At 40.2% G+C, this 26,472-nt stretch overlaps 1 protein-coding gene across 3 annotated transcripts in view; it reads right to left on the reverse strand.

Annotated features, from left to right (window-relative positions):
• Positions 1-26,472, reverse strand: part of grb10a (growth factor receptor-bound protein 10a) — an 81,678-nt gene that overhangs the window by 40,369 nt on the left and 14,837 nt on the right. For 2 of the 3 annotated variants that reach the window (XM_067424878.1, XM_067424877.1), the window contains exons 2-5: positions 25,043-25,156; positions 15,269-15,362; positions 6,393-6,639; positions 2,343-2,478 (exon numbers count right to left, since the gene is read on the reverse strand). In XM_067424878.1, coding sequence (XP_067280979.1) covers positions 2,343-2,478; positions 6,393-6,639; positions 15,269-15,362; positions 25,043-25,093 — 528 coding nt within the window. In that variant the 5' untranslated portion in view covers positions 25,094-25,156. The remainder of the gene's footprint in view (positions 1-2,342; positions 2,479-6,392; positions 6,640-15,268; positions 15,363-25,042; positions 25,157-26,472) is intronic. The other variant, XM_067424880.1, reaches the window with a different exon arrangement.

The raw sequence follows: 26,472 nt of genomic DNA on the forward strand, positions 1-26,472 counted from the left end.
AAGCGCTGTCAGCGTAGGAGAATGACGTGAAAAAGAAGACTTTTTTAAAAATGTTGCACACAAAAAGTATTCTCGTTGCTTCATAACATTAAGTTTGAACCACTGTAGTCACTGTAGAATATTTTAACAATGTCTTTACTACTTTTCTGGGCTGAAAAAAGTTGCAATGACATAACTACCTATGGTAGCTCAGAAACCTCTCAGATTTCATCAAAATATCTTTATTTTTGTTTCCAAAGAAGAACTGTCTTACAGGTTTGGAACAACCTGAGGGTGAGTAATTATTGAAAGAATTGTAATTTGTAGTTGAACTAACTCTTTAAATATGGAGAGAACATGAAAATCTTAAAACATGTTTGTAGTCGACATTTCGAACAGGATGACAACAAACAGCATTTTAGGCCAAATGGAGGGGCGTTGTATCAATTATGCACAACCCCCCCAAAGAAATTGGTTGCAGGTAAGAAATCTGTTGTCAGTGTGTCCCATTTTTACCATAATGTTCTTTAGAGAGTAGACAACATATTAAACAATTTCCAGTGCTAAACCTACTTAAAATTAGCCTGATCAAGATGTTGGGAACACACCATTGGCACCATTGGCTCAATCCGAGGGACGGGATAAACAGTTCTCTGTCAAATTCCCTCTCTACGCAATAGGATAGTGCTACAAACAACCAGAGCAATGAAGAAGAACAAGCAGAGCTAGTTGATAGATTCAACTTTTGCTGTATCCGGTCAGCGAAACTCTGAACACATCTTCCTTTTTAAGAACGTCTTCAGTGGCGTTCTTTGTTCTTTTCTCAAAGAAAAGTTTAAAGTCTTTCAGAGTCACAGCCAAAGCCATTTTGAAAGACCATCGCAACTCTGCCGTCATTATGTTAAAGGTGCAATATGTAGTATTTTCTTTACTCTTACTGCAGTGTGCAACGTGTCACTGCAGCCGCTGAGCGGACCCACATTGTAACGTCATAACAATCTTAAGCAATATTAAATGTATCTAATATGATAAACAGAGCTGCGTTACCTCATACTCATGACCGGAAAAAGTAGTAATGGCGCCGGCGACTGTGTCCCGTCATAATAAAAGTCCAGCTGCTTGCGAACCATGTGTTTACGTAACAATCCCTCCAGCGGCCTTGCTCAGCTCCACCAACACTCGGTCCTGCTCTGCTTCATACTACAGTAACGTTAATAATCACATCCACCAACATGATTTCTACACGAGTCCTAACCCGATTCTTTTCCACCGGCTGTGACGTGAAAACCACATGTCCCAAGATTCTGAGCTCAAACTTGGCATCATCAAGCTATGCCTTTGTTTTGAATAGGCGCCCTCTAGAGGACGGAAAAGTTATATAATGTAGCTTTAAGCCCGCCTAACAACTCTATACACAATTTCATTGCCTGACAACAGTTTAGTTTTTCAAGCTCACTAGAGTTGCTAGACGACCCTGGCTGCAAATTACATTTGCTGCCACTAGGTTGCGTACATAAAAAATGTGTTAATATAACCCTCTGTCGATCCAACTCTCTATTGGCAGGGATACAAAATCTGTAGTATTCATGAAAGCAAAAGTACATCATCCAGCAGACTTTTGCTAACAAATAAACATTAATTTCTTAGTCCGTCCTGGAAAAACAGAGAATGACTAAACATTGTTTATTTACTACTGACATAATTCAAAGAATCGGTTAAGACACACAAGTGTTTGCGTAACTTATGCAGAGACCGACATTAGCAGCTCTATGTGAAAAATACATAGAGCACACAGAAATACTGTGAAATAATGAGACATGAAATGGAAGTTGTGATCGTCTTTTCTTCCCTACTGTGATGTATATCAGAGTATAATGGCTTTTCAAACAAGAAAAAAAAATGTAGGACAGGAATTTTTTTCCCCTCATCTTCATGATTATAACATGAAGATGGAAACAAAATATCTTATACATACTGGTACCATAACTTTGCTACCAATTAAAGAGCACAGTATTTGCTTATGCACCTCTGATGCCTGAATACATCGGCTGCTCACTAGATTTTGAAACTGATGTGGCATTTCTCCAAGGTAGGGCAGAACTAGTTTTCCAGGAAATACAACAAAACCAGCCGAGACCTAATTAACCTCAATCATGTGAGTTTTTCTTAACCTCGCTGTACCCCCACATCAGGTTTTTTCTATGAACATAAGTGAGAACATACGTGGACGCCAGCTGCACTGAAATCAGGAAGTGAGGTTCAAGTCTCATACCTGTAATAAATCACTCATGTAACATCTCATGCGTATCTGATAGATAATCGCTACAGGGCTCGGAGCCGCAGTGTCTGTTTTCAACTCTTACATGTGATTCCGATGGTTGTGGCAGAGATCCAGGACTCAGCACAGGAGATCCCGAGGGGCTGCAGAGCTCAGGGAAAGGGTTCGGAATAGCTGGCAAAGACGCTGGACGAACTTGCAACTCTTCTTCTTGAAGTCTCCTACAAGGGTTGAGAGAGAGAGAGAGAGAGAGAGAGAGAGCGAGAGAGAGAGAGAGAGAGAGAGAGAGAGAGAGAGAGAGAGAGAGAGAGAGAGAGAGAGAGAGAGATGCATGCATGAGAGTTAGGGAGTTTTGTATTGAATTTATCCTTGAAACTATTCAAAAATGAATACCGTTCCTGAGGTTAAACCATCTAACCGAATCCACCTTGTTAGTTTCATCTCATCTCATTAAGGTCTCATTGCTTCATTAACCATGCAGTATTCCCGATATCATCTACATTTTAATCAATATGAAACAGAGCAGGGAATGAAAGCCCTAAAGTTCCCTGAAAACTTCAGAGCTGTAAAGTGATAGGCTAATGAAAAATAAATCAGAAGAATCCACATGAAATTCTCACCGCAGCATTACGGATTCTACTACAGAATATATGAATGAAACCAAGCGATTTGAAACCCACTTAGCCAACCGAGAATCAGTTCATGAACTCTCATAGTGTGCGGCAGAGTTCAGCAGACAGACACATAGACTGCAGATTTTAAACTCCTCTTCGGATCTTTGATCTACATCAATAAGACTGGGAATAATACATGACTGCCTCAGCACAGTTGGAGCGACCATAATAACTGAGGGAATTTTTAAAATCCGAACCGTAGCAGGGGGTGGGCCGTTCAGAGTTCATGGCCGAGTCAGAACGAAAGAAGACCGTGTGTCTGTGTGAGTGTGTAGAGGCTGGAAACTCTGAGTGAACCCATCTCGATGTGTGTATGTGTGTGAAACTACACCCTGCAGTCATGGAGATCAGAGAAGAGCGGATGAAAGACAGCGAACGACACAGAAGCCCTGCAGAAAGGTGAGGTGTAAAAGAGCTGATTAGAAAAAGCACTAAGAGGATTTCGGAAAGAGAAAAGATTATGACTGAGAAGCTGACTTACTATTATTTATTTTTTTTTTAGCATTACAAAGTGGTAATTAACACAATGATTATAATATATTATAATTTATAAATTATAAAATATGTTATAATGATATATTATATATTATTAGATTAGATTTTTTTAATAATTGAGATAACATTATATTTTATATATATATATATATATATATATATATATATATATATATATATATATATATATATATATATATATATATATATATAAAACATTGTGATTATTATTCTGAAACAAGTGATGTTATATAGCCTACATAAGCTACTTTTTCTGTTCAACTTTTTATTAGACTCCAGGTCAAAATAAAAGAAAAGGGTGTTTGCTGCAGTCCAATTCTGTCTGTGTATGCATGTATGCGTGTATGTATATATATGTTTAATATGACTAGTATTTTCGCCGTCATCAGCCGGGTGTAGAAGACGCGAATGATTACTCGCATGTGCTGTGAGAAGATTTATCTCTGCGCACTCATCCCAAAGTGCGCACACATCTCACAGCGTGCAAATATTGAGTTCTCTTTCAAATCTTGCACTTGAATGGACAAACTCACACAAAAAGTATGTCAACATATTGTGTATGTCCATATTGATGAGTATCCAAGCAAACATAGTCTGTATGGCTTAAGAGAACTTTATATAGTCGATATAGAGATATTTATAAGTCAAGAAAGATGACGACAATCCTTGCATTGGGTCTTAAAGGGGAAGTTGCCTTTACTGCTGTCTGTTTAATGTCAAACAAAAAAACATCACTCACTGCTCTTGATTGAATAGCTTGTGTAAATTTAATAAGGATTAAAAAATAATCTATGCCCACCTCTAATATATATAAAATTACATTTTTATCAACCGTGGTAATATTTTAGAACTATTTTTAATTATTAAATCACACTTAATTACATTGACAGTACTAGTTGTAATCAATGACTCGAAATGGATTTTTAAATCATTGATAATTATAGCATTAAAGGTGGGGTAGGTAGGACTGATCTAAAACACTTTTGTCCAAATTTGTTTAAACTTTCTTTATATGTCAATACATAATTTAAATGTAAGTACTCTGAAAAGGAGAGTATAAAAATCGAGTGACTCTAGACTTTTTAATCTGCAATAAACACAGCTAATTATTTTCGTTCAGGACGAAACAAATGATTGGCTTGGGCGACTGTCACTCTCTCTCTCGCTACCATGGCGACCACCGCTTTCGCTACAGGATCTGCCCACATCCTCGTTTGATTTGAGCAGTTCAAGAGGCAAGAAACCTAGGCAAAATAATGGCAGAGAAAGAGCATTCAAAATTCACAGTGCAGGGTTTTGCAGTCAGCGAAGGCAAACAATGCAAAAAAACGAAGACAGTACGAGAAAAGGCAATGCACAGAAAGTCTTTGGATAAACAAAGAAATCAAACGCGAGTAAATATCTGCGTGGCTTTTCAACGATGGTGAGAACTGAGGGACCTGAAAAACGACTCATTGCTGGCTGTATTTCTGCTGGACAGGTAATCTTTCATTTTGATTATACATTTTTGTGGTTTATGTTTTCATGAAGCATGTATCACTAGCACATGTAGCTGCCTAATATAGTTAACATAACATTACATAGCATAAAGTTACAATGTTATACACTTAGCCATTAGTAGAGATGATAAATATTAAATATGTTTAGCTCAAGTTGATCGCTGTTGTGTTGAATTTCACAAAATTTAACTTTAGATAACAAAATCCATGTGTAAAAGCTAGTACACCGCATCCAGGAACTTTTTTTTAGAACTAAATTAGCTTTAGCTACTAATCAACAATGCTCTCATCATGGAAACTCTTACATGCAAAACACAGTATATGCTATGAATCTTACACGAAATTCATCTTCATTACAGTATAACTGATGTTATTGGAAAAACATGATGCTACCTGTTTTCTTTGCCTTATAAATATAACTAGCTCGTTATCAAATCATACAAAAATATATTTTAAACTTTAGCAGTACCGGTATTCTAGCTTGATAGTGAGTACTAAAAGACATCTTATTTGTTTATATTCATACTGATAAAGTTAGATTTTTTATTAAATGGGATTCTGACATGTTGCCACTACATGCACACCGCTCCTCTCAGGTAAATAATGCGTCTTCCAGCTGATTGGTCGGTGAGGCGCGTTCATGTATTTTGGGGGTGTGGCTTTGGAAAGAGCCCAGAAGGGAGAAGGTGGAGTGAATGGAAATAATGAGCCGTCTTTAAAACAGTCCTGAGAGGTCTACAGACACTAATTTTTTATATTTTCTTTTTCAGAGTACTTGCATTTTAATTATGTATTGATATATAAAGAAAGTTTAAACAAATTTGGAAAAAAAGTTTAACCAATTCCTACCTATCCTACCTTTAAATAAAAGAATTTAAAAAAAACTGCACTGACAAAAACAAGCTCAAAATGATGAAATATTAGAGCATAATGGAGCACAATTTTGTGCTCCATTATTAACTCAAAAGTTTTGGGTCAGTAATATTTTTACAGACATTAATACTTTTATTCAAGAAGGATTCAATTGCTTTAAATTGATCAAATTATATTAAAGATTCTTACATTTACAACACTGTATTTAAAATAAATGCTGTTATTCAACACTGTATTTAAAATAAATGCTGTTCATTTAAACTTTTTTATTCAAGGAATTCTGAAATGTTTAGCAGGCATAGCTGCACAATTTTTTTTCAACACTTATCACCAAATCAGCATATTACAATGTTTTGAGAAGGATCATGTGACACTGAAGACTTCAGTAACGGCTTCATTTGAATTGTAACAATTTTTGTAATTATTCAATATTACAGTTTTTGCTGCTGTATTTTTTCCAATTATAGAATAAAAATAAATTACTCCAGGACTGGAAATTACAACTTTATTGATGTTCTGAGGTTTCTGTTACCAGTAAAAAAACAAAAAAACTGCATGGTGGATATACATTACCTGACAGCTTGTATGTGCATTGGCTGAGATCGCCGGAGCTTTTGGGCTGGAGAGTGGGGGGTGGTCACTTTATTACTAAGGGCCCGTAGCTGTGGGGCCACTCCTTTGCCATGGAGCCCACTGCCATCGGTGCGGTGCAAGAGGGGGGCGGAGTCCGAATGCTGGGTCCCACAGGTTGCATAGATGCTCTCATAGGATGAAAGAGAGGCCATGTCATTCACCAGAGCCTCCAGATCTACATCATCCTCTGCAGCAAAACAAAACATGCATGAAGAGAGAAAGAAATTGAGTCTTATGTCATTCAAAAAGCCACAAAATTGCATTAGCAGTAGCCACAAAACTGCCTTAACTAATATATTCAATTCATATTCAATAGGAAACTTTAATTAATTTATTATGCATATTACTTAAGAGATTGTGCAATATTTGTACTTTTATTTGTCATACTGCAGAAACATTTTATTTCACATAAAAAGGCAAAAAAGTCATTTAAAAAAAGACAAATAAAACTTTTATTCAGCACGTATACATTAAATTAAGTGATAGTAAAACATTTACATTGTTAAAACCATTTTCTATTTCCAATAAATGTTTTAAGAAATGTATATGCAAAGAAAAATGCATCATAGCAGAACACATCATCTTCCACACCATTACACCACCACCACCACCAGCCTCCACAGTGGTAACAAGGCACTATGGATCTATGCTCTCATTCTGTTTACGCCAAATTCTGACTCTACCATGAATGTCTCGACATAAATCGACTCATCAAACCAGGCAACATTTTTCCAGTCTTCAACTGTCCAATTTTGCTGAGCTTGTGCAAATTGTAGCCTCTTTTTCCTATTTGTAATGGAGATGAGTGGTACCTAGGGGTGTAACGATATATCGTTAAACGATATATTGTGATATAAAAATATGACAATATGTATCGTTGACAGCTCAAATTGCTGTAGTAGGCTTATTTATAAGGTCTAATTCACCCAAACACAAATTAACAAATGTAGGCTACCACAAATGTAATCAAAAACTGTCATCATGTACTTACTCACCATCGTGTCGTTTTTCATTTAACTTCCAAACACAAATGAAGATATTCTTTATAAAACCTGAGGGATTTATGTCCCTCCATTTTTAAAGTCCATTCCTCTCAAACTTAAAAGATGCAAATGTCATAAAGGCTTGTAAAATTAACTAATCGAGTGTCTAATCCAAACATTCTTTAGTCTTCTGAAGAGACACATTGGCTTTATGTGATGAATATATATTTAACACGATGCTCATACTGTAGTAAACACGGACGTTCAAGTTGTTGCGTGACTCGCGAAAACAACATGAGAGAGAAAATGCAGAATTAAAATTCTTGGATGAGCTAAACGTTTAGTTTGAGAGCGGTCATTCGGACAAGCTTTCTTGCGATTAGAACTGTGACGGATTACATTGATCATCTGAACTGCGCGCAAGGTTTTAGTGGTATGATTATTCAAAACATTTCAGATGGTTCATTCTTACATAGGCTACTGCATTAATAGCATGAGGCAGGGTATAGCAGGCATGGGGAGAGATGCTGCCTCCATTGAAAGAGTGACTAATGCGTGAGGGGGGAAAATAGAGTTTCAATGATTACATTAATAATCTTATTACATAGAATCATACAACAACTATACATAATGTTGAATATAATGTATAATAATGTAATGGGGGAATATTTGTGGGTCCTGATAATACAACATAAATAATAATACTACTACTACTACTACTACTACTACTACTAATAATAATAATAATAATAATAATAATAATAAAAAGGTAAACAAAAATTGTTTTAAAATTTATTTTGGCTTAAAATATCGGGATACATATCGTATTGTGAGTTCAGTATCGAGATACATATCAAAACGTGACATGATTTTAGTGAACCCGGTGGGGTTTTCTGCTGTTGTAGCCCATCCGCCTTAAGGTTGTGCGTGTTGTGGTTTCACAAATGCTTTGCTGCATACTTCGGTTGTAACAAGTGGTTATTTCAGTCAAAGTTGCTCTTCAGCTTGAATCAGTTGGCCCGTTCTCCTCTGCCCTCTAGCATCAACAAGGCATTTTCACCCACAGGACTGCTGCATACTGGATGTTTTTCCCTTTTCACACCATTCTTTGTATGTTATATGCACCAATCATGCATTCATTCATTATATATATTATATATATATATATATATATATATATATATATATATATATATATATATATATATATATATAATATATATTATATATATATATATATATATATATATATATATATATATATATATTATATTATATATACACACACCAAAATAAAATAAAATGTTGATAAAGTCATGTTACACTAAACCAGTGGTTCCCAAACCTGTCCATGTCTCCCTATATCTGACAGATCCATTTCAGATTTTGTAGTCTCTACTAATGAGCTCATGAGTTGAAACAGGTGTGTTAGATGAGGGACACATACAAACTGTGCAGGGCTGGTGGTCCTCCAGGACAGGTTTGGGAACCACTGCAATAAACCAATGCATGACCACATTATTATATTAGGGTTTTCTTTTTCTTTTCTTTTTTGTGATAAATCACAACTTAATTTAACCATCAATTCAATCATGGTGAGTTCTGAAGCTGCAAGGCATCCTCACACTGGCACCACCATGTTTGACTATTGTTAGATTCTGGAATGCCGTTTTCACTTGACGCCAGGCATAATGGGTCACATGTCATCCAAAATGTTCCCTTTTTGACTCGTAGAACATTCTTCCAAAAGTCTTGGGGATCAGCCAGGTGCTCTTTGGCAGATGAGAGATGAGACTTTATGTTCTTGGTTAGCAGTGGTTTCCACATTGCTCCTCTCCCAACCCACATTTCTTTGGAAGAGTTTAAGAACCTCTGTGGCTTCCTGAATGCTTTTAGGCTGATCCTTTGGACACACTTTGACAGATCTGCCACAGAAAATTCACTAACATCTCCACTTGTTCTATATATGCATTATGGTTCAGTGGCATCCCAGAATTTCAGAAATTGCCTCAGAAAAAGGTGATATCAAAAAGTTGTGCTTCAAGTTTCTTTTGAGTATGGATTGTTTACTTGAGATCCTATAGCATAGCTGTTAAAGAACTGGGAATCAAAAGATTTTGAATGTTCTGATTTGAACAGTATTAGCATTAATCATGAAAACGATGCACTCAATGTAACATGCAACTAGCAATAAACTGCCACAAGATGGCGGTATCAAGTTAAATGAGTAAACACCCAAACGGTCAGCCACATTTCCCAGTGTTCCATGGCCTAAATTGAACCCCTCAAGTCACACTCGCATACATTCATTGAGACAGTGACCCCTAAACACAACACTGACTGACATTTCCAAAACCAAATATTCCACTAATCTTCCTCACACAGAAAACAGGTCATCTCGATGTATTCTGTGCTGTGGGAGGAACAGCAGGTGGTTCGTGGAATTACTCTGTAATAAAAGGCTGCATGTGACGCTACATGCCTGTTAAATGAAGCAAGAAAGACAGGTTCAGAAGTTGGCATGTACATTTTCACTAACATGACAGGAATGCTTTACCTAGTGATTCTCAACTGAGGGTCACCACTTGAGCTCCCGAAGAAAAAACCACAGTACTGCATTTTATAATTAGCATTTAGCATTGTTGTTCCTCTGCCCTTCCACAACCTTATCAAAACAGCTCAGGGACACATTTTTGGGTCATGACCCGTCAGACGAGAAGCACTCTCTGCAATCAAGACCCATAAAAACCAAGCTTTTAAAGCTCTATAGTGATTTCTTCAAACAATTGGTGCGTTTTAAAAGGTTAGCAAATCATGCTAAAATGTAATGCAAGTGCAATGTGGGCCACCAAAGTGCTTTTCCCTCATCAGGTCAAAGAGTTATCGTTGATAAAATGTGACATCCGTATCGATCCTGGCTAGTTAAGCAAAGAGAAGGTGACCATGCTATCAGTCTACTTTACAAAAAGGACATTTAGAGACTCATTTACATCAAGGATGACAACTATGGTGATAACTATAAATATAAAGTTTTAATAAGCAGGCGACATTACTGCAGCACATGAACACGCCGTCATTTTTTTTCCCTTAACTTTCATTAACTGCAACTAAATATTAGTTTAGCAATGAAAGAAAGTTGCGATGAAAGATGCAAATCTTTTCTTCCATATTTTTCCATATATTTGTAACAGATTAAGATGAGACTTGGTTCTCTGCATCTTTTGATGATTGGATTTTGAGATGAAGGCATTACACTCAAACATGGGGCGAGATAAATGTAATTTTGCAGGGACGAGGTTTAAAGGCCCACACACCAAGCTGACAGTCGGTCGTTGAGCCTTGGACTGCCCAGTGGAGTCCATCAGGGGTATTTTGGCCAACTGAGCATGTTGAATTGGCATCCATTGTCATCAGTCAAGAGAGAAAACTGATTGGCTGTTCAACTTGGCCAGGGTTCCACGAATCCGGTCCTGAAGGAACACTCCCATGCAGAGTTTAGCTCAAACCCTGATCAAATTCACATTTCTGTGATTGTTCTGTGGCTGTTTCTCACTAAGTGTTCTTGTCTGTACTTGTGAAACGTCATCAGTTGCTCCCCAAGTACTGTTCCAATTCAAAGTTCACATTTAGTCAAGTACAGTTCAAATCCCAGGATGTATCCTTGCCCCTTTTATCGAAGATGCATTGAGAAGTGACGTATGTGGACTTAAGACATACCGGTATCCCAGAATGCATCTTGCACCAATAAGCAAGCATCAATAGCGGATGAGAAACTCCATGTCATTTAAAAATACTACTGTTAATGTGTCACAAAATGTAGTTAAGACTTTCAGGTGGGAATGTAGTTTAAATCTGCATTTTATTTATAAAGAGAAGTTGTGAGGTCCAGTAAACCACCGGGCGCTCAGCGCTCATTAACCCCGCCGAGAGCTGCTTTTCCTCGGCTAGTTCTTCTGACGTTTGCCGCTGGCTCTGATGTCTCTGTAGTGGTTAAACATGAGATATAATTTGTCTTGTGTAGATCATGAATCTATAATTTGTTCCCTGCCAAATAGTTTTGGCTGAGGGCAAAGTGAAGTTTCATAGCTTTATTATTTTAGGCTATTTAACTTTGCTGTTGTAGCCAACAAACACTGACTTTGACTGAATTGTGCAGATTATTTTTTGTATAGCTTCTTATAGCTTTACTTATACTTTTATAATGGCTATTACTGATCACACATAAACTGACATTTAACAACAGTAACTGGGTTGTGTTTTATGTCATATTTCATTTTATTAAAGTGAGATATATATATATATATACCACCGCGCAGACCCGGGCCCTGCCGCGCGTTCACCACCGCGCAGACCCGGGCCCTGCCGCGCGTTCACCACCGCGCAGACCCGGGCCCTGCCGCGCGTTCACCACCGCGCAGACCCGGGCCCTGCCGCGCGTTCACCACCGCGCAGACCCGGGCCCTGCCGCGCGTTCACCACCGCGCAGACCCGGGCCCTGCAGCGCGTTCACCACCGCGCAGACCCGGGCCCTGCCGCGCGTTCACCACCGCGCAGACCCGGGCCCTGCCGCGCGTTCACCACCGCGCAGACCCGGGCCCTGCCGCGCGTTCACCACCGCGCAGACCCGGGCCCTGCCGCGCGTTCACCACCGCGCAGACCCGGGCCCTGCCGCGCGTTCACCACCGCGCAGACCCGGGCCCTGCCGCGCGTTCACCACCGCGCAGACCCGGGCCCTGCCGCGCGTTCACCACAGCGCAGACCCGGGCCCTGCCGCGCGTTCACCACAGCGCAGACCCGGGCCCTGCCGCGCGTTCACCACAGCGCAGACCCGGGCCCTGCCGCGCGTTCACCACAGCGCAGACTCGGGCCGCGCGATCATCACAGCGTAGACTCAGGCCGCGCGTTCACTACCGCGCAGACTCGGGCGACGCGTTCACCACCACGCAGACTCGGGTCCCGCGTTCACCACAGCGCAGACTCGGGTCCCGCGTTCACCACAGCGCAGACTCGGGTCCCGCGTTCACCACCACGCAGACTCGGGTCCCGCGTTCACCACCGCGCAGACTCGGGTCCCGCGTTCACCACCGCGCAGACTCGGGTCCCAAATCAGTGCAAGATGTCTGCAGTATATTGGGAAATTTGCCAGCATTTCTACAATGGAAGAGAGTGAAGGTGCATCATCTATCTTTTTTTACAGTCTATGATGTAGATATTATTACCTTACTTGGACAGAACGCACATGCTAGAAAATACATAGGGACAGGGTGAATTCTCATTTCATGCTGGCTTTACTTAGCTAGCTTATATTAACTAGACCATCTCCCTAACACCTGAGTTACCTTATCAGAGAGGCTGATTCAAAAACGGGTCTAAATCAAAGCACTGCTTCAGACTTCCACTAGAATACCAGCAGCGTCCGAACGGTGCATTCCGTACATACCCCAGACCCACACACTTCCGCATATGTCCGAGTGTAAGCATTTGTGTATGTAACGAGAGCTCGGCAAGCGTCCTGTGCGTAAGAAATGTATTCTCAAAGGCAAACACACACACATACAAAAGCACATACAACAAATAGGAACGTTAAAACAATGAAGTATAACAAGTACAAGTAAATGTCAAAGAGCCTTCGTTTACTACTCTAGTGGTGCAAATAACTGTTTGCCTTTCCAAACAGTCCTTTCCTCTCTTCTCATTCATTTCACATTTCTTCAGACTACATAAAGTCACAATACAAACATTAACATTACCATAAAGCACCATGGTATTACCATGCTTTTTAAAGGCAGCACCAAGGTTATACCATTTTTTTAGTACACGGTTTAAAATGTAAATCCATATTTTTATTATGTTTACTTTAAAAACAATGGCATTACCATGCTACATGTAAAATAACATGCAATAGACTATAATGTTGTTACCACGGTAATTCCATGTTTTATTAAATGGTACAGAACATGTATGTTAACTTTACGTTGCTACATGAATCAGAACATTACCATGTTAACATTTTTGACATAGCACAATGGTCATACTGTGGTTTTTAGACACGTTTCTAAATCACACACTTGTACTAGTGACCATTATGAATACTTGATACATCATATTATAGTTAAACTCGACTGCACACTGGATTGATTGTAGTGTGAGGTTTCAGGAAGGAGTGTGTCTAATTCAGTCTAACAAACATTCCAAAATTAGTCAGGTTTTTGTTGGTATTGTATGAGGGACACAAAACCTTCTGAACTCCAGACCAGGTTAACCAATAATAACAAACAATACAGTTCAAATGAATGGCCAGTTAGTTTAAGAACAAATGTCACACATTCATCAGAAATCTATAAGGAAGATTCCCAGGCAGCAGTGAGTGAATATATAAAGGAGGCTACGGGGATCTCTTCAGAGTGTAATACAGACACACTGTCTCTTTCCTGTTGCTTTTCTTTCAGCTCTCTTTCCTTACTGTGTCAGAACAAGGTCCAACCTCATGTGCCCAACTCTTTCCACTTCTCTCTCTCTTTCTCTCACTCACTCTCTCTTTGTGTCTGTACTGAATATAGGTCACCTCGTATAACTCAGCCTCAACTTATAGAGCGCAAACAGGCATGTAAGTGCAAGCATGCGCGCACATGCACACACACCCAATGGCAGGCCACAGATGACCAGAAAGAAACACAATAAGAAAGATTTATGGTCTTTCATGCTGTGTGTGTGAGGGTTAGTGAGTGTGTCTATTCTAAAGTATGTGCCTGTGTATGTATCGGATGCTGCCCTCTACGGTCCCCACAAGGAAAACAGCTTAATAAACAGACTAAATAAGGTCTTATTGAAAATCTAAAAATGCAGAAATGTTTGGATACTGATTGTGCCTGAGCACAGAACATCTACTACTCTTGTAGTAATTACTTTGACTATATTTTGGTTTAGAACGGGTTGTTGCGAGTAAATTCCTCCATCAAAGATTGGGATACTGAATCTTCTGATGTGTGCAGTACAATTAACAAAAACCTGTGCGCTGCATAAATGATAAGTCTATTAGCGAAAGTGATTTTCCCGTTTTCATCAAGCGTGCTCCGGCCCGGAACATTAAGTGCAATGTGTGTATAGGCACGCAGACTCAGTACAACTGTGCCTTGTGTGAGTATGCCCTAAATCTAACATTTCCCCCAGCACATTTTCTCCCTTTTGTGGATCTGTGGACATATTTCTAAAAAAAGCGCTCTAAGGGAGGTATGGTTATTTATAATTACCTTAAATTCAAAGTAATAGAAGTTTATGACATTCTCATTTAGACAGCTGAGCACATGTACAGTATATGCATGCATCAATGTCAGTATTTCTTAACAACCCTTTACCAATGTGCCCAGACCGCAATGTATACATGTCTGCACACAAAAGCCCGCTGTGGCTTTCTGAAATATCTATATGCTTCAGGGTAGTGACACATTAAAGCAAGGCAGCATCAGGAGAGCAAAGCAGGACACACACACACACAACGTGCACACATACTCGTATACACAACAAGATCTGTGGCCAACAGCCTTGCTCACAGCTATAAAACAGTTAAGAGATTCAGGGAAGGCCCTGGCATGCACAGCTCGTGGAGGATATACAACTTTAAGTGCACATAACACTGCAGCTACAGGAGGGGGTCACCAGAAACCTGTGTGACCTTGCCGAACCCAGTGACCTGCACAATGCCACTGAGGACAATGCTGCTTGTGAAACACAATTAAATGTTGTCATTCATAATGCAACATTCCTGAAGTAAATGAATAGACAGGAATAAAACAAGGAAGCTTTTATGTACCGAAGGACCTTTTAATAACCCACCTGGGTGATTAGGAGAGTTCAGATTGGAGGACTGCTGGAAGCTTGAACCAATGAGATTGGACGGTCTGTGAGACGGGGTCCGGTCAACATTGTCCTGAAAAAAAAAGAAACGGAGGAGGTCAGATGTAATCAAGATATGCATGTGTGGTGGTTGTGTTGTGTGGTGGTTGTGCATTGTATGTTTGTTTTATGGTGGCTGTTGTGTGGTGGCTGTGCATTGTGTGGTTGTTGTGTGCCGGTGGTGTTGTAATGTGTGGTGGTTGTGTTGTGTGGTGGTTGTACATTGTATGGATGTTTTATGGTGGTGGTTGTGCATTGTATAGTTGTTTTATGGTGAAAGTTGTACATTGTATGGATGTTTTATGGTGGTGGTTGTGCATTGTATGGTTGTTTTATGGTGGCGGTTGTGCATTGTATGGTTGTTTTATGGTGGAGGTTGTGCATTGTATGGTTGTTGTGTGGTGGTGGTTGTGCATTGTATGGTTGCTGTGTGGTGGTGGTTGTGCATTGTATGGTTGTTTTATGGTGGTGGTTGCGCATTGTATGGTTGTTTTATGGTGGTGGTTGTGCATTGTATGGTTGTTGTGTGGTGGTGGTTGTGCATTGTATGGTTGTTGTGTGGTGGTGGTTGTGCAGTGTATGGTTGTTGTGTGGTGGTGGTTGCGCATTGTATGGTTGTTGTGTGGTGGTGGTGGTTGTGCATTGTATGGTTGTTGTGTGGTGGTGGTGGTTGTGCATTGTATGGTTGTTGTGTGGTGGTGGTTGTGCATTGTATGGTTGTTGTGTGGTGGTGGTGGTGGTTGTGCATTGTATGGTTGTTGTGTGGTGGTGGTTGCGCATTGTATGGTTGTTGTGTGGTGGTGGTGGTGGTTGTGCATTGTATAGTTGTTTTATGGTGGTGGTGGTTGTGCATTGTATGGTTGTTTTATGGTGGTGGTGGTTATGCATTGTATGGTTGTTTTATGGTGGTGGTTATGCATTGTATGGTTGTTGTTTGGTGGTGGTTGTGCATTGTATGGTTGTTGTTTGGTGGTGGTTGTGCATTGTATGGGTGTTGTGGGGTGGTGGTTGTGCATTGTATGGTTGTTGTGTGGTGGTGGTGGTTGTGCATTGTATGGTTGTTGTGTGGTGATGGTTGTGCATTGTATGGTTGTTTTATGGTGGTGGTTGTGCATTGTATGGTTGTTGTGTGGTGGTGGTTGTGCATTGTATGGTTGTTGTGTGGTGGTGGTGGTTGTGCATTGTATGGTTGTTTTATGGTGGTGGTTGTGCATTGTATGGTTGTTGTGTGGTTGTTGTGCATTGTGCGGTTGTTGTGTGGTGGTGGCTGTGCATTGTATGGTTGTTGTGTGGTGGTGGTTGTGCATTGTATGGTGCATTGTATGGTTGTTGTGTGGTGGTGGTTATGCATTGTATGGTTGTTGTTGTGTTGTGGTGGTTGGTCACTGTATGGTTGTTGTGTGGTGGTGGTTGTGCAGTGTATGGTTGTTGTGGTGGTGGTTGTGCATTGTATGGTTGTTTTATGGTGGTGGTTGTGCATTGTATAGTTGTTTTATGGTGGTGGTGGTTGTGCATTGTATGGTTGTTGTGCATTGTATGGTTGTTTTATGGTAGTGGCCATGCATTGTATGGTTGTTTTATGGTGGTGGTTGTGCATTGTATGGTTGTTTTATAGTGGGGGTTGTGCACTGTATGGTTATTTTTTGGTGGTGGTTGTGCACTGTATGGTTGTTGTGTGGTGGTGGTTGTGCATTGTATGGTTGTTTTATGGTGGTGGCTGTGCATTGTATGGTTGTTTTATGGTGGTGGTTGTGCATTGTATGGTTGTTGTGTGGTGGTGGTTGTGCATTGTATGGTTGTTGTGTGGTGGTGGTTGTGCAGTGTATGGTTGTTGTGTGGTGGTGGTTGCGCAGTGTATGGTTGTTGTGTGGTGGTGGTGGTTGTGCATTGTATGGTTGTTGTGTGGTGGTGGTGGTTGTGCATTGTATGGTTGTTGTGTGGTGGTGGTTGTGCATTGTATGGTTGTTGTGTGGTGGTGGTGGTGGTGGTGGTGGTTGTGCATTGTATGGTTGTTGTGTGGTGGTGGTTGCGCATTGTATGGTTGTTGTGTGGTGGTGGTGGTGGTTGTGCATTGTATAGTTGTTTTATGGTGGTGGTGGTTGTGCATTGTATGGTTGTTTTATGGTGGTGGTGGTTATGCATTGTATGGTTGTTTTATGGTGGTGGTTATGCATTGTATGGTTGTTGTTTGGTGGTGGTTGTGCATTGTATGGTTGTTGTTTGGTGGTGGTTGTGCATTGTATGGGTGTTGTGTGGTGGTGGTTGTGCATTGTATGGTTGTTGTGTGGTGGTGGTTGTGCATTGTATGGTTGTTGTGTGGTGATGGTTGTGCATTGTATGGTTGTTTTATGGTGGTGGTTGTGCATTGTATGGTTGTTGTGTGGTGGTGGTTGTGCATTGTATGGTTGTTGTGTGGTGGTGGTGGTTGTGCATTGTATGGTTGTTTTATGGTGGTGGTTGTGCATTGTATGGTTGTTGTGTGGTTGTTGTGCATTGTACGGTTGTTGTGTGGTGGTGGCTGTGCATTGTATGGTTGTTGTGTGGTGGTGGTTGTGCATTGTATGGTGCATTGTATGGTTGTTGTGTGGTGGTGGTTATGCATTGTATGGTTGTTGTGTTGTGGTGGTTGGTCACTGTATGGTTGTTGTGTGGTGGTGGTTGTGCAGTGTATGGTTGTTGTGGTGGTGGTTATGCATTGTATGGTTGTTTTATGGTGGTGGTTGTGCATTGTATAGTTGTTTTATGGTGGTGGTGGTTGTGCATTGTATGGTTGTTGTGCATTGTATGGTTGTTTTATGGTAGTGGCCATGCATTGTATGGTTGTTTTATGGTGGTGGTTGTGCATTGTATGGTTGTTTTATAGTGGGGGTTGTGCACTGTATGGTTATTTTTTGGTGGTGGTTGTGCACTGTATGGTTGTTGTGTGGTGGTGGTTGTGCATTGTATGGTTGTTTTATGGTGGTGGCTGTGCATTGTATGGTTGTTTTATGGTGGTGGTTGTGCATTGTATGGTTGTTGTGTGGTGGTGGTTGTGCATTGTATGGTTGTTGTGTGGTGGTGGTTGGTCACTGTATGGTTGTTGTGTGGTGGTGGTTGTGCAGTGTATGGTTGTTGTGTGGTGGTGGTTATGCATTGTATGGTTGTTTTATGGTGGTGGTTGTGCATTGTATAGTTGTTTTATGGTGGTGATGGTTGTGCATTGTATGGTTGTTGTGCATTGTATGGTTGTTTTATGGTAGTGGCCATGCATTGTATGGTTGTTTTATGGTGGTGGTTGTGCATTGTATGGTTGTTTTATAGTGGGGGTTGTGCACTGTATGGTTATTTTTTGGTGGTGGTTGTGCACTGTATGGTTGTTGTGTGGTGGTGGTTGTGCATTGTATGGTTGTTTTATGGTGGTGGTTGTGCATTGTATGGTTGTTGTGTGGTGGTGGTTGTGCATTGTATGGTTGTTGTGTGGTGGTGGTGGTTGTGCATTGTATGGTTGTTTTATGGTGGTGGTTGTGCATTGTATGGTTGTTGTGTGGTGGTGGTGGTTGTGCATTGTATGGTTGTTTTATGGTGGTGGTTGTGCATTGTATGGTTGTTGTGTGGTGGTTGTGCACTGTATGGTTGTTGTGTGGTGGTGGTTGTGCATTGTATGGTTGTTGTGTGGTGGTGGTTGTGCATTGTATGGTTGTTGTGTGGTGGTGGTTATGCATTGTATGGTTGTTTTATGGTGGTGGTTGTGCATTGTGTGGTTGTTTTATGGTTGTGGTTATGCATTGTGTGGTTGTTTTATGGTGGTGGTTGTGCATTGTATGGTTATTTTATGGTGGTGGTTGTGCATTGTATGGTTGTTTTATGGTGGTGGTTGTGCATTGTATGGTTGTTTTACGGTGGTGGTTGTGCATTGTATGGTTGTTTTATGGTGGTGGTTGTGCATTGTATGGTTGTTTTATGGTGGTGGTTGTGCATTGTATGGTTGTTTTATAGTGGTGGTTGTGCATTGTATGGTTGTTTTATGGTGGTGGTTGTGCACTGTATGGTTGTTTTATGGTGGTGGTTGTGCACTGTATGGTTGTTTTATGGTGGTGGTTGTGCATTGTATGGTTGTTTTATGGTGGTGGTTATGCATTGTATGGTTGTTTTATGGTGGTGGTTATGCATTGTATGGTTGTTTTATGGTGGTGGTTGTGCATTGTATGGTTGTTTTATGGTGGTGGTTGTGCATTACATGGTTGTTTTATGGTGGTGGTTGTGCACTGTATGGTTGTTTTATAGTGGGGGTTGTGCACTGTATGGTTGTTTATGGTGGTGGTTATGCATTGTATGGTTGTTTTATGGTGGTGGTTATGCATTGTATGGTTGTTTTATGGTGGTGGTTGTGCATTGTATGGTTGTTTTGTGGTGGTGGTGGTGGTTGTGCATTGTATGGTTGTTTTATAGTGGGGGTTGTGTACTGTTTGGTTGTTTTATGGTTGTGGTTATGCATTGTATGGTTGTTTTATGGTGGTGGTTGTGCATTGTATGTTTTTTATGGTGGTGGTTGTGCATTGTATGGTTGTTGTGTGGTGGTGGTTATGCATTGTATGGTTGTTTTATGGTTGTGGTTATGCATTGTATGATTGTTTTATGGTGGTGGTTGTGCATTGTATGTTTTTTTTTATGGTGGTGGTTGTGCATTGTATGTTTTTTTTATGGTGGTGGTTGTGCATTGTATGGGTGTTGTGTGGTGGTGGTTATGCATTGTATGGTTGTTTTATGGTAGTGGTTGTGCATTGTATGGTTGTTTTATGGTGGTGGTTATGTATTGTATGGTTGTTTTATGGTGGTGGTTATGTATTGTATGGTTGTTGTGTGGTGGTTGTATTTAGTGGTGGTTGTATTATGCAGTGTGGTGCATTGTATGTTTTTTATGGTAGTTGTTGTGTGGTGGTTGTGCATTGTATGGTTGTGTTGTGTGTGGTTGTTGAGTGTAGTGGTTGTGTATTGTATGGTTGTTTTATGGTGGTTGTTTTGTGTAGTGGTTCTGTATTGTATGGTTGTTTTATGGTGGTTGTGCATTTTATGATTGTTGTGTGGTGGTTGTGTTGTGTGGTGGTTGTGTGGCTGTAGAGTGATTGTTGTGCGGTGTGTGGTGGTTGAGTGCTTGTTGTGCGGCGTGTGGCGGTTGAGTGATTGTTGTGCGGCGTGTGGTGGTTGAGTGATTGTTGTGCGGCGTGTGGGGTGAGTGATTGTTGTGCGGCGTCTGGGGGTGAGTGATTGTTGTGCGGCCTGTGGCGGTTGAGTGATTGTTGTGCGGCGTGTGGGGGTGAGTGATTGTTGTGCGCCGTGTGGGGGTGAGTGATTGTTGTGCGGCGTGTGGGGGTGAGTGATTGTTGTGCGGCGTGTGGGGGTGAGTGATTGTTGTGCGCCGTGTGGGGGTGAGTGATTGTTGTGCGGTGTGTGGTGGTTGAGTGATTGTTGTGCGGTGTGTGGTGGTTGAGTGATTGTTGTGCGGCGTGTGGGGGTTGAGTGATTGTTGTGCGGTGCGTGGGGGTTGAGTGATTGTTGTGCGGTGCGTGGTGGTTGAGTGATTGTTGTGCGGTGCGTGGTGGTTGAGTGATTGTTGTGCGGTGCGTGGTGGTTGAGTGATTGTTGTGCGGTGTGTGGTGGTTGAGTGATTGTTGTGCGGTGTGTGGTGGTTGAGTGATTGTTGTGCGGTGTGAGGTGGTTGAGTGATTGTTGTGCGGTGTGTGGTGGTTGAGTGATTGTTGTGCGGCGTGAGGTGGTTGAGTGATTGTTGTGCGGTGTGTGGTGGTTGAGTGATTGTTGTGCGGTGTGTGGGGGTGAGTGATTGTTGTGCGGTGTGTGGTGGTTGAGTGATTGTTGTGCGGTGTGTTGGGGTGAGTGATTGTTGTGCGGTGTGTGGGGGTGAGTGATTGTTGTGCGGCGTGTGGGGGTGAGTGATTGTTGTGCGGTGTGTGGTGGTTGAGTGATTGTTGTGCGACGAGTGGTGGTTGAGTGATTGTTGTGTGGCGTGTGGTGGTTGAGTGATTGTTGTGCGGTGTGTGGTGGTTGAGTGATTGTTGTGCGGTGTGTGGTGGTTGAGTGATTGTTGTGCGGTGTGTGGTGGTTGAGTGATTGTTGTGCGGTGTGTGGTGGTTGAGTGATTGTTGTGCTGTGTGTGGTGGTTGAGTGATTGTTGTGCGGTGTGTGGTGGTTGAGTGATTGTTGTGCGGTGTGTGGTGGTTTCTGGACCCTTTTCAGGCCCAGCTCCACAGTGAGGACGGGGTGAGACTGGCTCAAATCTGCTCTTGATGGAATATATTCTTTAGCTTCAATAGAATGAATCTATATTTAACTTCTACATTGCATACCTGAATACTGTTAGAGCTAAATGAAATTGGTTTATTTAATTTAGTTTTACATAAAGCACATTCCATAGACATAATGATTTTTATACAGTACACTGTATATTCTATCATCTAACCATAACCACAAACCCACCCATCACAGAAAACTTTCTGTATTTTTACATTTTCAATAAAAAAATCCGTGATCTACACCTTTAATGTTCTAGTTTGCATTCTAGTTATAGATAAGCAAATAGTCCAATATACACCTGTTCTCTGAAATAACACATCAAATAGGTTATTTATGGAATGCATATATAAATAGAATGCCTTTGGCAGTAGTAATTACATGCATGTAATTGCACAATGTGCAAATAATGTGTGTGAATAGATTCCCATCAATAATTCCCAATGCATCTACATAAAACTAGGAACAAAAAAGGCAAACTATGCACACAGCAACGGCTCTAGTGCTCTCAAACCGCACACTCAATCTCACACCATATAACTCAAAGCAGAATGCACAAAGCTAGAAGTAGTCATCCAAGAAAAGAAAATAAAGCCACATTTTCAATTTCCAGTTTTCTAGGAAACCTAAGAACATGGAAGCCGAGTTTCCAGGAACTAGCCTCTGCCAGAGGTCCCCATGCTCTCTTCTCTGCCTCCCTTCTTTCTATTTCTCTCTTATGCTCTCTCTTCACGCTGCACCAAGCCAGCCGGCTCTCAGAAAAGAGAAAAACATCTATAAAAACAGGAAGGGAAATTTACAGCTCTGAGAAAGCTTCTCTAATGCTTTAGCCAGCGTACTGTTAATCTTGCATGGTGTTAAAAGACCAAAAAAAGTCAATAAATGCTGCTTGCCGACACCAACAGAACGTGTTCAGTTTAAGTCATCTCATTTAAGTGGGGTTTAATCTTGGACATATTACTTCAAATTCAAACTGCAAAGGCTTTTAACATACTCTCTTCAAGGAAGCACAAAAGTGGAGCGCACCAGGATCTGTAGCAGGGGATGACAGAGGAATGCGAGACGGTGTGTGTGTGTGTGTGTGTTGTACTTGGACAGGCTCCAGGCCTTGTGTCCGTTATGTAAACCTTAACCCCCCAGCTGATTCCACAGGGCAACAAAGGCAGCAAATTTCCTAGAAAGGCAGGTCATGTGACCCATGCAGAGCCTAGGCTATTAACAAAGAGTGGTTAGAAAGCCAAATCATTTAGGGGTTGACCTCTGACCTTGAAAGCCACAATTTGGCCATTCTAGGTGCCTCTGTGACATACAAACGCATTGACAAACAAACAACTACTCAATTTTCCCATTTGGTTCTTGGTGAGAAGACGCCCTGCTATAAACCTAAAACACAATTCCAAGTCTCTATCTGACCTATGACCTCTGACCCTAATCTTCATCCTCATTAACTACAAGCAACTTAAGACTTGCAACTCTCCACCTACCTTATGCCTATCTAAAGAAGAGGAATACCATAACTAAAACAGAGGAATAAAAGATGACAGACAAAGAGACTGAACAAAATTCTGAACATTAGATTAAAGATTAAAACTAAGAGGTACACTTCAAAAAGGAATGAATATAGAGAAAGAAGGGAAAGGAAGAAAAGAAAGAGTCAATTTACATAGAAAAATGGGAAAATAACAGCCAAGAAAACAGAGATAAACCGATATAAATAATTCTGGCCAATAACGATAACCTGACATATATTTTTATTTCCTGGTCTTTCATATATATCAAAAGAACTGGATTTTTAACACTTCCAATTTATCAGTTAACTCCAGGACATAAAAATATATGTCAGGTTATCATCATTGGCCAGAATAAATAAATAAATATTATATTTATATATAAAATATATTTATAATTTTGCTATTGCTACACTTAATGGCAAACATTGCACTGGTCTGCTGGACTGAAATAAATAAACAATATTTTGTTAATTAAGCTTATGTATTCAGTCATTATTCAATGGTATACTAAAATCCATGTGAAAAATCTCACTGTTCTCAGGTCAAATATTTGTATGCAATTAAAATGTGATTAATTAATTAAAGCCTCTAATTAATTAGATTAATTTTTTTAATCGAGTCCTGGCCCTAATATATTATATAAAGGAATATATATATATATATATATATATATATATATATATATATATATATATATATATATATATATATATATATATATATATATATATATATATATATATATATATATATATATATATATATATATATATAATATAATATAATATAATATAATATAATATATATATAATATATATAATATAATATTATATATAAATATAATATATAATATAATATTATATATATATATATATATATATATATATATATATATATATATATTATATTATATAGTATTACTATATATATATATAATTAATATACACACACACCATTTTCAACAACACTAATAAATCACTAATTAAATATAAAAATTCATTATCGTTATGAAAAATCTCGTTTCAGTCAACACTATTATACTATATCATACACATTGTGTTGACTAGAGGACCAATCAACTTATTATTAAATTACTGTACATCATACAGTCATCTATCATATTCATTTAATTTTTAGTAATTTGGTCCTCCATAGATATATAGGGAGTGCGTGAATAAATAAATAAATACATAAATAAATGCTAAAGCAGAACGCTTTAAGAGAAAAAGAGCACAGTGTAAGCTAGGGTGCCTGGGTTGTGTTTGCTCAAAGTGAATATTTGGACTGAGTTGCCCCCCTGCATGGGAAGTTTCAGGCCAGGTGCCTGCGGCTCTGAGAAACCCCCTGCAGAGTTATATACGGCCACAGAGGGCAGCCTGCACCCCTGCCTTAACTGTATACACTGAAGCTCTGCCAGGTTCACAAGCACCAGCCACTTTATAGTCGACCCGGGTGGGGGCAGGGAAGAGGGGGGAGGGTCTGAGAAAGGGATAGTTTGTGGAAAGGATGGGTAGTTTATAAGGTTAAACGAAATAAATTATATTAGAAAGAGCGAGAAGACAAGGACAGTCAAATATAGAGAGAGGGCTGACTGTGCAGTCCTGGTATAAATAGCAACAGCCGCCACTTTGCATGTCAGCATGTCAGCTGTGCGGCACCATGGCAACGCCATGGCGACGAAAGGCATGTGGACATGCCACAGAACCCTTGGGAAGAGCTGCGATGAAGAGATGACTCCCCTTGAGCTGGATCAGGAGGATTTGCGCATGCTCCTGTGAGCATTCGTGTTTTACGTGCATGTTCCGCTTGAAGGGCTATTACAGCACAGTCAAGAAACACTGACACAGTGCCCTGTTGAACTCAAAAGCTCTGTAGACTATTGCTTAAGAGAGAACACTGCAACTACACTAGAGTATACCTGGTAGTTAGGATGGTGGAGGAAGTAGTCTGGGCATCCAGCTAAGGCCATAATCAGAATCGCCTCAACTGATGTGAGCTGTCACAAGCACCTCCAAAACACCCGTGCGGCAGCCTGAGAGAAAGACAGAGAGAATTGATTCATATCGAAGATATCTTGAATCGAAGTTGAGATCAGCACTAAAAACATTTACAATTTTGCAACATTTATGTAAAAAATGGTATTGTGTTCGTTAAAGGTGCACTGTGTAAATTTTAGCGGCATCTTGCAACCCCCCACTGCTCACCCCTCCCTTTCGAAGTACATAGCTTCGACCGACACAGGACAAAGATGTCGTCATCTGAGACAGCAGAGTACTTAGCTCTCTGTAGAGCAGTATGTCCTTTTAGGGCTACCGTAGAAACATGACGGTGCAAAATGATGACTTCACTGTAAGGTGACCCGTGGTGTATGTAGCTAGAAATTACTCAAAGACTCAAAAATGAATAATAAAAACATAACAGCTCATTATGTAAGGTCTTTATACACCACTGAAAACATAGTTATGTATATTATAATGCATTTCTGTCAATAGATCCCCATAAATACACACTGCACCTTAAACAAAGTGTGTTTTTTTAAGCACATTAATAATTAATGTCATGCACTTTTTCAGTTCTCTTTCTTCGAAGGGTTCGACAGCTTTCTTGCCTGCAAGACTGCACATGCTAAGAACATTCAAGTCCAAGAACAGTTGTAAAGGAACGTTTTATTTACTGGAAACTGAATCATTGAACCATTATTGAATAACTCAGCTGAGTAAATGATTTGATGTCAATCATAACACACAGAACACTCACTTCTCCCCCTAACTTACAGAAAGAGTCACTAGTGAACAATTCAGTGAGCTAAGCTAAACAAATCATTTTGATGAAGACATCTAAATCAGCGTTTAGGCAGACAAAATAATTGAAGAAATCTGACAGGTCACCATTCTGTTGTTTAAACGGAAGATCATCTGTCTAGCAATCCGATGGACGAAACTGCATTGTGCCGAGTGTAATGTTTGGTGAAGGGGGGGTTATATTATGAGGTTGTTTAACAGGGGTTGGGCTTGGCCCCCGGCCCCTAGTTCCAATAAAAGAAATGCCTAAAGGGTTAGTTCACCCAAAAATGAAAATTATGTCATTAATGACTCACCCTGATGTCGTTCCACACCAATAAGACCTCCATTCATCTTCGGAACACAGTTTAAGATGTGTTATATTTAGTTTGAGAGCTTTCTGTCTCTCCAATGAAAACTAATGCACAGTATACGGTCCCTTTCCAGAAGGACCAGAAAGGTAATAAAACCATCATCAAAAGTAGTTCATATGTGACATCTGTGGGTTAGTTAGAATCTCTTGAAGCAAATGCACAGTCGCAAACGCGGATTGAAAACAAACACGGAA

This window comes from Pseudorasbora parva, chromosome 19 (assembly GCF_024679245.1).
Source record: "Pseudorasbora parva isolate DD20220531a chromosome 19, ASM2467924v1, whole genome shotgun sequence".
In the NCBI taxonomy this organism is placed as follows: domain Eukaryota; kingdom Metazoa; phylum Chordata; class Actinopteri; order Cypriniformes; family Gobionidae; genus Pseudorasbora; species Pseudorasbora parva.